This window comes from Cuculus canorus, chromosome 4 (genome assembly GCF_017976375.1).
Source record: "Cuculus canorus isolate bCucCan1 chromosome 4, bCucCan1.pri, whole genome shotgun sequence".
In the NCBI taxonomy this organism is placed as follows: domain Eukaryota; kingdom Metazoa; phylum Chordata; class Aves; order Cuculiformes; family Cuculidae; genus Cuculus; species Cuculus canorus.
The window spans coordinates 172,285-187,371 of NC_071404.1; the positions used below are offsets into that span (position 1 = coordinate 172,285).

The following is a 15,087-nucleotide window of genomic DNA, read 5'->3' on the forward strand; positions in this document are numbered from 1 at the left end:
AGGGGGCCACAGAGTAGCAGGATTCACTGGAGCTCAGCACCTGCCGGATCACACCCCTTTCCACAGTGCCTGGGAGCCTCAGAAAGGCGGGACAGGCTGGAAAGCCAGAGGGGTCCCCGAGCAGTGGGGTGGAGGTGGCTACGCATCCTGGCTGCGCCAGCCCTGCCAGCCACAGCTTCCCCTCTGCTTCTGGAGAAGAAAGCGCGGCCGCCGAGGGGAAGGCCCGGAGCAAAGGGCAGGGATCCCCTCGGCGTGGTGGGGGGCAGTGGCGCGATGGAAGCCAGGGGTGGTTCACGCACAGAAACCCCCACATGGGTGTGGTGACCCCAGGATGGGACAGAGCCCTACCCCACCACAGACATGACGCCAAGGCAGGGCAAAGCCCCTGCCCCGTGGCAGGTGGGACCCCAGGCTGGGACAGAGCCCCTGCCCCACTGCACCCAGGACTCCTGCGAGGGGACGGAGCCCACCCTGGCTGTGGGTGGGACCCCCAGGATGGAGCCCCAAGTGGCCACAAGCGCTGATGCAAGGCCATGAGCAAAGATCACCAAACTTTATACAGGAGAGATCCCTCGGGCAGCCCCTCAGACACTGCTCCCGAGATGTGGCGGGAGCAGGATAAGCCCCACGGGAACCCCCAGGACCTCCAGGATGATGGAGCCCAGGTAGAAAGGGCCCCACAACCCTCTGGGCTCATGGCCAGCGCTCCCCCAGACCAGGCTCGGTCCCAGCTCGTGTCCTGCTGCCCCATGGCCGCCGCAGGCTCCGTCTCTGCCTCTCTGGGATCAGGACGGCCACTGCACGGCTTCTCCAGGCTCTCTGGTTCCCGGCAGACACAGCCCAGCCCAGGCAGCCCCGGTGCGGAGGTTCCGGTGGCTCTGGCTCACTGCAGCACACAGACATCCCTGTCCTCATCCTCCTCGCCCGCTGCCTCTCCCAGCGATTCTGGCACGGCCGGTTCATCCTCGGCAGCCACCACCTTCTTGCGCAGCTCCATCAGCAGGTCCCGGCTCTCGCTGGGCGGGAGGTTGCTCAAGTAGTACTGGGGCGCCAGCTCCACCAGCCTGCGGGGACCAGGATTCAGGGAGCGGCTGGGAGCAGCCTCCCTGCTCCCCAGACTGGGCCTGCCCCCTGCCTGCCCCATCGAGCTCCTAGGAGAGGGACCAGACCAGGCAGCAAGGAATCATGGAATCATTAGGGCTGGAAAAGCTCTCCAAGCTCATCCAGTCCAATGCTAGCGCAGCACCCGAGAGCCAAGTGAACCCTGTCCCCAGGTGCCATGGCCATGCAGGGTTTAAGCCTGTCCAGGGACGGGGGCTCCCCCACTGCCCTGGGGAGCCTCTGCCAGGGCTTCAACTCTGTCAGGGAAGGAATTGTTCCCAATATCCAATCTAAACCTCCCTGGCACAACTTGAGGCCATTTATTTCATCCTATCATAGAATCAAGGGATGGTTTGGGCTGGAAGGGACCTCCAAGCCCATCCCGTCCCACCCCCTGCCATGGGCAGGGACACCTCCCATGGGATCAGGGGCTCCAAGCCCCATCCAACCTGGCCTGGAACCCCTCCAGGGATGGGGCAGCCACCACTGCTCTGGGCAACCTGGGCCAGGGCCTCCACACCTGAACAGCAAAACATTTCTCCCTAAAATCTCATCTCAATCTCCTCTCTTGCAGCTCAAAACTATTCCCCTTGTCTTGTCCCTGCACTCCCTGATCCAGAGCCCCTGCCCAGCTTTCCTGGAGCCCTTTTCCCTACTGGGAGCTGCTCTATGGTCTCCCCAGAGCCTTCTCTTCTCCAGGCTGAACAACCCCAACTCTCCCAGCCTGGCCTCACACAGGAGGTGCTCCAGCCCTCCCATCATCTCCATGTCCTCCTCTGGACTCGTTCATGTCCTTCGTGTGCCAAAGTTCTATCACGTGGGAGAGGAGCCCAGCACACCCACCTTGCCACAACCTCCTCTGCACAGAACAACGAGGTCTCCCCTCAGCCTCCTCTTCTCCAGGCTGAAAAAACCCATTCCCTCACTGCTGGCAGAACCCCCGGGCTCTAGCCCCTTCCCGAGGTCTGTTACTCTGCTGGGACACATCCCGGATGTGATCCCATCCCTGCCCATCCCCGAGATGCTCACATTTGGGGCTGGATCTCCGAGACGACACGCAGGCAGTTGTCCTGGGAGATGGTGAACTCGTGGTAAAGCACCCAGGCGGGCGGGCGCTGTGGGGGCCGACACTGCAGGTAGCAGCAGCCGACGGGCAGGTGAGCCACATGCTTGTGCGTCAGCATCACGTAGTTACCGGAGCCATCGATGTCCCGGGCCACCTGGGGAATGGGATGGAACGGGAGTGAAGCCAGCTGGCACGGCCCCCGCCCCACAGCCGGGCCCCTCACAGCCCCCTCGTCCTACCTTGAGGAAGTACCCGGAGATGAGCGCCCGCTGGATGTTAAGGACGTTGGCGTCAGTGCCGAAGGCGGGGGGTGAGACTGGCAGCTCGATGCGGCGCATCACATCCAGCAGCTCCGCACGGACAATGCCGGCCAGCCGGAGCGCATCCCAGTTCAGCCCGTGCTTGCGGCACCAGCCCTCGTCCGCGTGGTCTGCAGGGAAAGGGATCAGCGCTGCAGTTCAGGAATGGGAGAGTGGGATCAGCACCGCAGGGACAGGAACAGGAAAGAGGGATCAGTGCTGCAGGGACGGGAACAGGAGAGTGGGATCAGCGCTGCAGGGACAGGAACGGAAGAGTGGGATCAGTACTGGGGAGAGAGTGGGATCAACACTGGGGGGACAGGAACCGGGAGAGCAGGATCCGCATGACAGGGAGGGAAAGCCAAGAGTGGGATCAGCACCGCACGGAAGGAAAGCAGAGAGTGGGATAGGTGCCGCAGGGAGGGAAAGGGGATAGTGGGATTGGTTCTCAGGGATGGGAACAGGGGTGGGATCAGCACTGCCAGGATGGGAGTGGGAGAGCCGGATCAGCACTGTGGGGACAAGAACAGGAGAGCAAACACACTGCATGGACGTGGGTGGGCTTGGGGCTCATGGGACACGGAACCAGGCACGTCTGCTCCCAGACCACGTTCCCTCAACGCAGCGGGAATGGAAACCATGGAGAGGCCAGGGACAGGACCCCTGTGCAGCTGGGCTGGGGCTCCTGGATGTGGTGATGAACGCAGCTTCAGCGCTTTCCCCGAAAGGAGCTGGAGACCCAAGGGAGCTGTGGAACACCCAAAGGAACCCACGGGAGCCACAGGAGAACCAGGAATGCTCAGCCTGGGGCACTCACACTGCTGGAAGGCGTTGAAGATGTTGATGAGGGTGAAATGGTCTCCGTCTGGGTGGAGCAGTGCCCGCCGGCGTGCAGTCACTGCCTCCTCCAGGTGCGTGGAAGGAGGCACAAAGCAGGGGGAGACTGGGAACGGTGCACAGGGAAGGTCACCAGGAGGCCCCGGCACCACCACCACCAGCACCAGCTCTGCCGGGGCAGCGCCACGCTGCGTGCCAGTTGCAGAGCCAGCTTCTAGCCCCTGGGAACGGTACCTGTGAGCATGGCAGCCAGCGTGACCATTTCCTCCACGCAGTCAAACTCGCAGGAGGCAATGAGCGCCTTGGCTAGCTGAGGGTCCAGTGGGAACTCCGACATGATGATCCCCACCTCCGAGAGGTTCCCATCATCGTCCAGGGCAGCCAGGTAGTCCAGGTCCTCCAGCGCCTGCATCAGCGACTCGGGGGCTGCAGCAGTATGTCAGTCGGCATCCCGGAGCAGGGAGCTCTGCCCAGCCACCTCCGGCACCCGGGGGATGCTCTGGTATGCAAGTGATGGCCACATCCACAGCCTCCAGCCCCTCCGCTCCTGCCCCCTGGTTCCTCCGTGCCCACAATTCCTACCTGGCCGGTCGAGGAAGTCGCATTGGCCCATGTCAGCGATGTCCAGGCGCTTCAGCAGCAGCACGAGGCGGCTCAGGCTGGTCTCACTGACATGGGGTGCAGGGTTGGGTGGCAGCCGCTGCTCGTAGAACACCTCTGAGTAGAGGCGCAGACAGGTCCCTGCCAGAGAGGGGCCATGAGCCAGGGCAGCCGGAGGGACGGAGCCCAGGGAAGGGCAGGAAGCGCAGGCAGGACAGCCTGGAGCTCCAACACAGAAGAACAAGAGCCCTCTCAAGCTGGAGTCCCAGCTTGGCAGGACAAGACCCCTCTCTGGCTGGAAGCACATCCCGGGACCTCACCTGGGGGGCTGCCAGCAGCTCGTTGCATCCGCGCCTCCGCCTGGCTCTTGCTGATCGGCCGCAGCACCTGGGATTCTGCCCGGATGCGGGGATTATAGACCTGGAAGCAAGGCCATCAGAAGCGATCCCATCTTTTCTCAAGGACTCTCCATCCCTCTGCTGCCATCACCCTAGGGCACATCCCACTCCCTGTATGGTGTTCCCAGTGCCACCAGCTCCCTAGGGCAGATCCTGCTCCCTGCACAGTGTTCCCAATGCCATCAGCGCCCTGGGACAGATCCTGCTCCCTGCAGTGTTCCCAATGCCATCAGCGCCCTGGGGCAGATCCTGCTCCCTGCACAGTGTTCCCAATGCCATCAGCGCCCTGGGACAGATCCTGCTCCCTGCAGTGTTCCCAATGCCATCAGCGCCCTGGGGCAGATCCTGCTCCCTGCACAGTGTTCCCAATGCCATCAGCTCCCTGGGGCAGATCCTGCTCCCTGCACAGTGTTCCCAATGCCATCAGCTCCCTGGGGCAGATCCTGCTCCCTGCGCAGTGTTCCCTGGCCCGGAGCACCGCAGCAGGATCTAGGCTGAGCCGGCGATGTGAATGCCCCCATCCCCATGTCTCCGGCACTGCCAGGTGCATCCAAATCCCGGTGCCCTGCCCCACTCACACTGCGCAGCTCCAGCCCGGAGTCGATGACAAAACGCACGTTCCCCATGGAGAAGGAGGATTCCGCCAGCCCATGGGTGATGACCACGCGCCTCTCCGGACCGCACGGCTCCGTCGCCTCGTACACCCGCTGCACCGCGCGGCCCATGCCAGGATGCAGCGGCAACACCAGCAGCATGCCCAGTGCCGGGCTGAGTGCCACCACTTCCCGCTGGATGGCCCCACAGCACTCTGAGATCTCCTGGGGAGGGACAGGGATGCAAGTGACGCTCAGCAACACCAAAGCAGCCACATCCCCAGGACTTGGACCAGTTGGAATGCCAGGCAGAGAGGAATCTAATGGAGCTCTGCAACAGGAGACGTGGAGCCTGGCATCCAGGGAGGAACAACCCCATGGAGTGGGACAGGTTGGGATGGATTGGCTGGGAAGCAGCTCTGAGGAGAAGGAGCTGGGATCCTGGTGAACACCAAGCTGACCATGAGCCAGGAATGTGCCCTCATGGCCAAGGGGATCCCGGGATGCATGGAGAGGAACACGGGGAGCAGGCGAGGGGGTTCTCCTCCTTCTGCTCTGCCCCAGGGAGAGCTCTGCCTTCTGGATCCTGTGTCTAGTGCTGGGCTCCCCAGCTCCGGAAAGGCCAGGAATGAGTGCGGAAAGCCCAGTGGTGGACACGGAGATGAGGAAGGACTGGAGTATTCAGGAAAAAGGCTGGGAGCCGTGGGTCTGCCCAGCCTGGAGAGAGGATCCCATCCATGCTGATATATACGCAAAGGGTGGGGGCAGGAGATGGGGCTGGACTCTGTTCAGTGGTGCCCAGCGACAGGAAAAGGGGTACCAGCTCAAACTGGAGCCTGGGAAGTTCTGCCTGGACATGAGGGAAAACTTCCCTGAGCGGATGCCAGAGCCCTGGAAGCGACTGCCCAGGGAGGTGCGAAGTCTCCTTCTCCAGAGAAATCCCAACCTGCCTGGATTTGATCCTGTGCAACTGGAGGTGCCCCTGCTGGAGCAACAGTAGGACTGGATGTGCTCCAGAGGGCCCTTCCCACCCCACCCTCCCGGGATCCTGTGGAAGACCCTGGATCCCACTTGGTGTCTGCAGCCGCTCCACAGTGGAGCCCCAACTCTCCCAGTTTATCCCCCAGGAGCCCCCACGGGCAGCAGAACGGTTCCCTCCACCACATGGCGAATCTGCCGGGATCAGGTGCTGGAGCCCACCTCCTCGCTGGCCAGGAAGACCAGGATGTCTCCAGGCTCCCGGCGACGGTGGATGTCCAGCACAGCCTGACAGGCAGCGGCCACGTGCCCATGCACCGGCGGCTCCCGGTAGAGCAGGCAGGGCGGGGGGCCGGCCGATGGCACATGCACCACAGGGGGGTCCCCACAGAAGGCGCGGAGCTGTGGCTCCATGTCCGGCGAGGTGAGAACCACCAGCCGCAGCGCGGGGCGCTGACGCAGGACGTCCTTCAGCAGCCCCAGCAGCGCATCTGTTGGCACCGTGCGCTCCTGCACCTCATCCAGCACCACCACACCGTACTGCCGGAGAAGCGGCTCTGACGTCAGCTCCCGCAGCAGCACCGTGTCCGAGCAGAACCTGCATCAATGGATCCATCACCCCAGGGACCCACCAGCATCCCCCCACCCAGCACAGCCCCTTCTCCATGCTGGGAAACCCCTCCCCATGCCAGGAGCCTCCTTTCCATGGCAGGAGCCCCTGTTACCACCATGGCACCTCCTCCCCATGGTGAGAACCCCCTCCCCAGGGCAGGAGACACCCAGCACAGTCCACTCCCCACGGCAGGAGCCCCCTCCCCACAGCAGGAATGAGGCCAGGCTGGATTAAGGGATTACGCCGTGGTCAGGGAGCTCAGCAGGATTAGAGTGCGGTGTGACAGGCGCTGCTGTCCCCATTCCCGTGGCAGTACCTGAGGATGGTCTCGGTGGTGCAGCAGTCGTCGTGTGGGACACAGTACCCCACCTCGTGCCCTAGGTTGAGATCCATCTCATCGGCCACGCGCAGGGCGAGGCTGAGGGCAGCCAGGCTGTGGGGCTGCGTGCAGGCCACCAGCCCGTGGGTGAACTGCTGGGACAGGGCGTATTCCGCGCACCACTGCGGGATCTGCAGGCATGGAACGCAGGTCAGGGTGGGGATAGGACGGCCAAAGGGCACTGGGATGGACCCTCCCTATCGGGGAGGCCATGAGAGGGCTGAGGGTCCCTTCCCACGGCAGCCCTTTGGGATCCGGCTGTAGGATCCCCTGGACCAGAGCCCATACGGAAGTTCCAGAGGAACCTTCCCTTTCCAGGACCAGCACTTCTGAGCTCCAGCACCCCTGGCATGAGCCCCATGGCCTCATCATCACCCTCTGGCCACCCTTCCTGCCTCCTTATGGGGTACCACATCCCCACTCTTCCACTAAGGACACGGGATAACGTGTCCAACATCCCCACTTCCAGTTCCCCAGGGAAAACGGGGCTGAGGAATCCATGTGGTGCTGCCTGGGCCAGCGCTGCTGGCTCAGCACGGTGCCACCAGCTCACATCCAAGGACTTCACCTCCATCCAGCCCTTGAGCACAACAGGACTAGCCAATGGTTGTGGTCCCCTCCAACTGGAGCCATCCTGCTCCACCCTGAGCAGCCCCCCTGGCCTCTCCTGTGGCCCCTCCAGGACAGATCCAGGTTGGGCTTGGCGCAGAGCAGGGGAACTCTTCAAGATCCAGACTCTGCAGCTGCCACAAGTCCAGGGCAGGGGCTGAAGCATCAAGGAATCATAGAATCACCGAGGCTGGAAAAGCATTCTAAGCTCATCCAGTCCAACCCCCCCATGCGACCAAACGCTGTCCCCAAGTGCCACGGCCACACGGCATTTGAACCTCTGCAGGGACGAGGGCTCCCCCACTGCCCTGCGCAGCCTCTGTCAGGGCTTCACCACTCTGTGAAGGAAGGAATTGTTCCTAATATCCAGTCTAACCCTCTCCTGGCACAACCCGAGTCTATTTCTCTCATCCCATCCCTTGTTCCTCTAGAGCAGAGCCCGACCCCTGCCTGGCTCCAACCTCCTTTCCAGGAGCTGCACAGAGCCAGGAGGTCTCTCCCCTCAGCCTCCTCCAGGCTCAACACCCCCAGGTCCCTCAGCCGCTCCCACAACCCCTGTTCTCCAGACCCTTCCCAGCTCCATTCCCTTCTCCAGACGCGCCCCAGTCTCTACAGGGCTTTCTTGGAGTGAGGGGCCCAGAACTGAGCCCAGGATTCAATGTGCTGGGGGACGATCCCTGCCCTGCTCCTGATGGCCACCCTGGGGCTGATCCGAGCCAGGATGCTGGTGGCCACCTTGGCCACCTGGGCCACTGCTGGCTCATGTTCAGCCAACCAGCACCCCCAGGACCTTTCCCTAGTGTGGGGCCAGAGGGACCACACAGCACCCCAGGAAAACCCCAGTAGGAAGGAAGCACTGGGGAGCAGCCACTGCCCAAGCAGCATAGAACAATCCCAGGGCTGTGTGGGTGTCCCTGGCGCTCCAGGGACTGGGAATCCTCTGTATCCGTGCTCCCAGCACACCTACCTGCCCTGCTCACTCCCCCTGTGCTGAGTGCTCCTGGCTCTGCCCAGCACTCAGGATTCCAGGATCCTGCCCAGGCACTGCCTCTGAGAGCCCCGCTTGCAGCCAGGCATCCCAACCAAGTGCGGGGTATTCCAGTATCGAGCATCCCAGGCGCTGGCAGGGACTATGGGCATGTAGCCGGCTCTGTTCCCCTGCCACACCTACCGCTGCCCCACGGCGGCTCCGCATGTTCCCTCACTGCCCGCAGCGACCGGCAATGCCAGAAGGTCAGGGCACTGATGCCACTGGCTACAGGATTTATCTCATGTGCAAGCTTGTCCCGCTCCAGAGGGAAACGCTGCCTGTGGGGGTGCTGGCACCCCAGGGTTTGCATCAGCCACTCCACAGGGATCAGTCAACATCTCCAGTCTGCTTGGGGCTGAGTGCCCGCAGTCGGCACCAGCCTGGTCCCGCACAAGGGCGTTATTCCCAACTCTGGCTCCTGTCGGATCAGCCAAGCCCAGACCCATGCTGCAGCACGGTGACACCCAAGGGAGGGGGCCCTGATCCTGCTGCCAGTGTCCGATAGCTCCAGACCCCGGCAGCGATCCAGCTCCCGTCACTTCCTGGCCTTCCCTGCTATGGTCAAAGTCTGCGTGACGCCGGCATCGCGGCTGGGGCTGTCAACGGGGCAGCTCCCAGGGCAGGCAGGATCCTGGCACACGGATCCAACACCACTCATTCTTGTCGCCCCGGCACAGCTCTGGGAAAGGCCGTTGCCCTCTCCCTGTGCCGCCACAGCAACTGCTCCCGGAGCAGTCGTGGCAGCATTCCCGGCATGTGCCAAGGATTTGCCTGCGGCCCCAGTGCCTGCCCTGGCACATCTTTTCATGCCACTGCCTGGTCCCACACCCATGCCGGGCTCACCGCAGTAGCACGCTCCCAGCTTCCGTGGTGGAGCCAAAACCCCACTGGGCCCATCAGCCTGTCATCTCTGCCAAGAGCTCCAGCGCTGCCGTGGGGTCTGGGCTGGGATGCTCAGTGGGAATGGAGCGTGGCTGTTGGCAGAACAGCCACCTTCGCATCTGTTCCAGGCTCGCTGCAGCAGCACCCTCCCAGCTTCCGTGGAAGAACCAAAACCTTGCTGAGCCCGTTGCCCTTTCCATCCCCACCACAGGCTCTGACACTGCCGTAGGGTCCGGGATGGGATGCTCAGCAGGCATGAAGTGAGGCTGTCAGTGGAGCAGCCGGCACAGCAGCCCCATGCCATACTCCCATGCGGCAGTGTGGCCTCTCCGGCTGCTCTGCCACGGCTCCCCGCTCACCTGGGTGCTCTTGCCGGTGCCGGGGGGCCCGGACACCAGGACGAGGCCACTGTCACCTTCCAGGTGCTCCATGAAGCTGTACTTGGTGCTCCAGACAGGGAGGTCCCGGCGCTGCCGCAGGAGCTCATAGTAGCGGGAGGAGAAGGGCAGCCCGTCGTAGGGATTCACCTCCAGGTCCCCACCGCTGCCTTCATCCTCCTCCTCCTCTTCGGGTGTGGAGCCGGGAATACTGTGCCGTGGTGGGGAGCCGGGAGCCGCGCAGCCGGCCATGGTGGGGAGCCTGGCACCGGAGCTGTGGGATGGCAGGATGGGATCTGGGGTCACGGTGGGGCTGGAGGGGCAGTGCTGAGCCCCACACTCTCCCAAGGCTCCGGTACCCGCGGGGCTGGGGAGAAGGGAACAAGGGTGAACAGGGGCTGGGGGACCTGGTGCTGACCCCTCCCCAGGCTCTGGAGCTGTGGACAGGTGGGTCTGGGGTCACAGAGGGGCTGTGGGAGATGGTGCTGAGCCCCTGGTGGCACCGGTACCGGTGGGCTGGGAGGAAGGGAGGGGGCGGTTGTGAGTCCCCTGTGGCACCGGTACCGGTGGGGGGACGGTGAGCAGGTGCTGGGGGGCGATGCTGAGTCCCGCACCCCCTGGGGTCCCGGTACCGGTGGGACAGGAATGGGTCAGGGGGAGCCGGTGCTGAACGCCTCGAGGCACCGGTACCGGAGCTGCGGGACGGGAGGCCGGGATCACGGTGGGGCTGGGGGGTGGGGCTGGGGGGCGGGGCTGAGCCCCTGCCAGTACCGGACGTCTAGGGTCACGGGGCGCGGGGGCCAGGTACCCCCACTCACCCCCCCCCCCGCCCCGGTTCCGGTTCCGGTCCCGGTTCCGGCCCCGCTCACCTGCGCCTCCGCCCCGGGCTGGGCACCGCGTCACGTGGCCCCGCGCCGCCACGTGACCAAGACCTGGTGTTTGGGGCGGGGCCGAGTGGAGCCGAAGAGAGACGAACGGAGCCGAGCGGAACCGAACTCTGCCGAGCGCTGTCGAACCCAGCCGAACCCGGCCGAGCGAGCCCGAACGGGTCGAACCCTTCCTAACCGAGCCGAGCAGAGCCCCGTGCTGGCCATCCCGCTGCCGCCTGTCCCGGAGCTCCCGAAGCTCCCGGCAGGTGGAGCTCCCAGACCGGCGGACGAGCCCGCAGCTCCCGCGGCCACCGGCGCAGAACCGGGAAGGGACCGAACGGGCACCGGAACTCGTCCGGGGGAAGTCCCCGGGAGCCCCGGCTGCCGGCGGGGAAAGAGCCCCGGGGCCGCCCGCGGTTCCTATTCAGCCCCGGGGGGCTGCATCCATGGGGTGACCCGCGGTGTGGGGGAGCTGCCCCCCAAAGGACCCATGAAGTGGAGGGCTGCACCCGTGGGGTGACCCGTGGTGTGGGGGAGCTGCCCCCCCAAGGGACCCATGAGGTGGAGGGCTGCACCTGTGGGGTGACCCGTGGTGTGGGGGAGCTGCCCCCCAAGGGATCCATGAGGTGGAGGGCTGCACCCATGGCGTGACCCGCGGTGTGGGGGAGCTGCCCCACAAGGTACCTGTGGGGTGGGGGGGGCTGCACCCAGGGGTGATGTATGTCATGGCAGGGCTGTGTGCCGGGCGAGATTGGTCAGAGCTGCCTCAGGGCTGAGCGGCGCCGGCTGACGGGCACCCATGCCGTGGACGGCACGTGCCGGACAGTGGGGTTGCACAGGCAGGAGGAAGGAAGTGGTTGAGGCCGAACCATTGCTCGCTGTCACCCTGGGGCTGCAGAGAGCAGAGCACTGGACGTGCACCCCGCCGTGCCCCATGCTGGCATTCGCATCGCCATGCTCGGCGCCAGGGGGTGGGGATGGCCCAGAACCAGCTGTGGAGGCAAAGGCCCTGAACTAGCGGTGCCGGCACGAGCACACGGCTCTGTGTACCTCCTTGTGCCACGGAGCAGCCGGTGCCATGCGAGTTCCACTCCTCCGGTCCCACATCCCACCAGCTCAGCGAGGGGCTCACCGCAGTGGAGCATCGCCGGGGCCGGCAGCCCCATTGCACCCCACGGTGACCCAGCCGAGCCGGGACCTGGTGCAGTCCCAGGGGCTCCATCCCCATCACAAGGGGTTCAACAAGGTCTGGCACCAGGGTCGTGGCAATCCCAAACACAGCTCCAGGGTGGGCAGAGAATGGATTGGGATCAAGGACTTGGGGTGCTGGGGGAGGAGAAGCTCAACAATAGCCGTCAATGAGAGTTAGATGCCCAGAACCACCCCCCCCGTGTCCTGGGCTGCGCCCAGAGCAGCGTGGCCAGCAGGGAGGGACGGGATTCTGCCCCTCTGCTCCGCTCTGGGAGACCCACCTGGAGCCCTGGGTCCAGCTCTGGAGTCCTCAGCACAGGGAGGACACGGAGCTGGTGGAGCGAGTCCAGGGGAGGCCATGGAGATGATCCGAGGGCTGGAGAACCTCCTGTATGAGGCCAGGCTGGGAGAGGCAGGTTTGTTCAGCCTGGAGAAGAGAAGGCTGCGGGGAGACCTTAGAGCAGCTTCCAGTAGGGAAAAGGGCTCCAGGAAAGCTGGGGAGGGGCTCTGGATCAGGCACTGCAGGGACAGGACAAGGGGAATAGTTTTGAGCTGCAAGAGAGGAGATTGAGATGAGATTTTAGGGAGAAATGTTTTGCTGTTCAGGTGTGGAGGCCCTGGCCCAGGTTGCCCAGAGCAGTGGTGGCTGCCCCATCCCTGGAGGGGTTCCAGGCCAGGTTGGATGGGGCTTGGAGCCCCTGAGCCAGTGGGAGGTGTCCATGCCCGTGGCAGAGGAGGTGGAACACGATGGGCTTTGAGGTCCCTTCCCACTCAAACCTTTCCATGAATCCATGACCACCCTGGTGCCCGTCAGGGTGCTGGGTGGCTGGGTGGGTGCCGCGCGTTGAGGAAGTGGAGGTTTGCACAAGCTGGCGAGGTGCACGTGACCTGGGGAGCGCAGCAGGAGGAACCAGCAGCCGCCCCGCTCCCCAGCCAGCCATGGCGCCGTGGCTGCCCACCAAGGAGGAGAAGTATGGCGTGGGTGAGTGCTGCAGCGTGGGGTGGTGCTGGGCTCCCGTCTCACCACAGGGCTGTGGGGATGGTGGCATGGGATGTTCAGCGCTGGGTGATGCTGGTGGTGCCCCTGCTGGGGTGACCCCATGGGGCGGGCGATGGTGCGGGGCTGCAGGGTGAGCAGCTCCAGTGCTGCCAGGCTGTGTGCAGCTGGCAGTGATGCTCATCAGGGCAAGCGGGGCTGTGTTCCTGCTGCGCTGGCACTGTGGCAGCAGGTGACGGTGCTGGGTGATGGCGCTGGGTGATGGCACGGGGCTGCAGGGTGAGTGGCACTGATGCCGTGAGGCTGCATGCAGCTGGCAGTGATGCTCAGTGGCACAAGCGGGGCCACATACTGCTGTGCTGGCACTGGGAGGGCTGGGGTGACACTGGCAGTGCCCCCGCTGTGATGACCCCTTGGCAGTGTGCTGCAGAGGGGTGGGCGATGGTGCCAGGTGATGGTGTGGGGCTACGTGGTGAGTGGCACCGATGCTGCAGGGCTGCGTGCAGCCAGCAGGGATGCTCAGCAGTACAAGCGGGGCCACATCCTGCCACGCTGTCGCTGGGTGGGCTGGGGTGACATTGGCAGTGATCCCACTGTGGTGGCCCTGCGGCAGTGGCAGTGGTGCGGGGTGATGGTGTGGAGCTGCAGGGCTAGTGGCACCAATGCTGTGGGGCTCGATGCAGCTGGTAGCGATGCTCAGCAGTGCAAGCGGGGCTGCATCCTGCGGTGCTGGTGCTGAGTGGGCTGGGGGATGCAGGAACGAGCACAGGATGGGCAGGGGGTGGCAGGGCGTGTGACAGCCCAGGGGGCTGCACTGAAGTGCCAGCGGGACTCCCCACCCAGGGGCAGAGGGCGGTGGGGATGGGGAGCTGTGGGGCTGAGTAGGGGGCAGAACGGTGGGTAGGGGCTGGAGCCACCCTGGCGATTCACCCCCGGTCCCAGCTTTGCCCCCATTGTCTGTGTTGGTGACAGCAAAGCCCCACACAGCCCCGCTCCTTGCACCAGCGCCAGCTCAGGGTCCCCGCACCCCACGTCGGCCCCTGCAATCCTGCACCTCTTCCTGTTTTCAGATGGGGCAACTTCCCATGCCCTCCCCTTGCACCCAGAGCAGGGGCTGAGCCCCCAGAGGGGTCCTGAGCAGCCCCCCGAGCAGGGACTGAGCTGTCTGTCCCCATGTCCCTGCTATCCTGGTTGTCTGTCCCCACGTCCCCATCATCCCGTCTCTCCTGGGGTCTGGAGTCCCCTTCCCACCTCGCTCCTCTGCCTCGCGCCATGCCAGCCCGTGTGTCATGCTGGCTGAGGTGGCTCTGCCCCCCACGGCAAGGGGTGAAGCCCCCCCAGCTCCAGGCCCCTCTCCCTGTGAGGGACCCATCCTCACCAGACCCCTCTCCCTGCAGCCGTGTGGAACTTTGTGCGCACCAGTGAGCATCACCTCCCGCTGCAGATCGGGGAGACGGTGCACATCCTGCAGGCCTCCGAGGGTAAGGGCGCCGCGAAGGGTGCCCCCAATCATGGGCTCCACACCCCTGATCACAGGTCGCAAACTCCCGTCACGGGTCCCGCCCCCCAACACTGGTCCCACGCTCCAGTACAAGTCCTGCACCCCAATCACATGTCCTGAACCCCAGACGCCCCAAACTCCAATCATGGTCCTGAGCCCCAGGCACATGTCCTGTGCCCCGACAGGGGTCCCGTGTCCTGGCACAGGTCCTGGACCCTGTACCCCAGACATTGGTTCTGTGCTTCTGATCATGGGTTCCACATCTCCAATTACGGGTCCCAAACCCCAGTGGTGGGACCCCAGACGTGGGTCCCACGCTCCAGACACAGGTCCTGCACCCCAGCCCAAGGGTCCCATGCCCTGGTACAGGTCCCAAACCGCGGGCACAGTTCCACACCACAGGTATGGGTCCCGCACCTTGGCACGCATCCTGCACACTGACAGGGGTCCTGGAACCTGATCGCGGGTCCCAAGCCCCGGCACGGCCAGGGGTCCTGGCTTGTGCCAGTGGCGCGGGTGGTGACGGTGCCCCTTGCCTCCCCGCAGGATGGTACCACGGGTACTCGCTGCGCAACAGGGCTGCCCGGGTAGGTGTGGCGCTGCCACTTGCACTGTCCCTGCTGGCTGTCCCCGTGTCCCTGCTGTCCTGTCTGTCTGTACGTCCCTGAAGTCCCAGCTGGCTGCCCCTGTGTCCTCATCGTCCTGTCTGGCTTCCTGTACGTCCCCGCTGTCCCAGCTGTCTGTATGTCCCCATCGTCCTGTCTGTG

The 15,087-nt window shown here is 64.6% G+C and overlaps 2 protein-coding genes across 3 annotated transcripts in view; one reads left to right on the forward strand and one right to left on the reverse strand.

The window, feature by feature from the left end:
- Positions 1-566: 566 nt before the first annotated feature.
- DQX1 (DEAQ-box RNA dependent ATPase 1) lies at positions 567-10,879 on the reverse strand. Of its 2 annotated transcripts, none has more exons than XM_054066273.1 (12): positions 10,632-10,879; positions 9,745-10,036; positions 6,802-6,995; positions 6,095-6,470; positions 4,880-5,119; positions 4,224-4,323; positions 3,886-4,044; positions 3,538-3,729; positions 3,284-3,409; positions 2,407-2,597; positions 2,131-2,321; positions 567-1,064 (listed from the first exon to the last, which is right to left on the reverse strand). In XM_054066273.1, exons 2-12 carry the CDS (start codon positions 10,012-10,014, stop codon positions 884-886), a joined length of 2,220 nt encoding a protein of 739 aa, XP_053922248.1. In that variant the 5' UTR covers positions 10,015-10,036; positions 10,632-10,879; the 3' UTR covers positions 567-883. The 2 variants fall into 2 exon arrangements, with proteins under 2 accessions (XP_053922248.1, XP_053922249.1); XM_054066274.1 differs by having other exon boundaries at positions 9,745-10,129; positions 10,632-10,726.
- Positions 10,880-11,249: 370 nt separating this feature from the next.
- The window catches only part of LOC104056873 (dedicator of cytokinesis protein 2), a 64,931-nt gene continuing 61,093 nt past the window's right edge, over positions 11,250-15,087 (forward strand). The window contains exons 1-3 of the mRNA XM_054066282.1: positions 11,250-12,804; positions 14,217-14,300; positions 14,867-14,907. Of these exons, the coding sequence (XP_053922257.1) occupies positions 12,762-12,804; positions 14,217-14,300; positions 14,867-14,907 (168 nt within the window). The 5' untranslated portion in view covers positions 11,250-12,761. The remainder of the gene's footprint in view (positions 12,805-14,216; positions 14,301-14,866; positions 14,908-15,087) is intronic.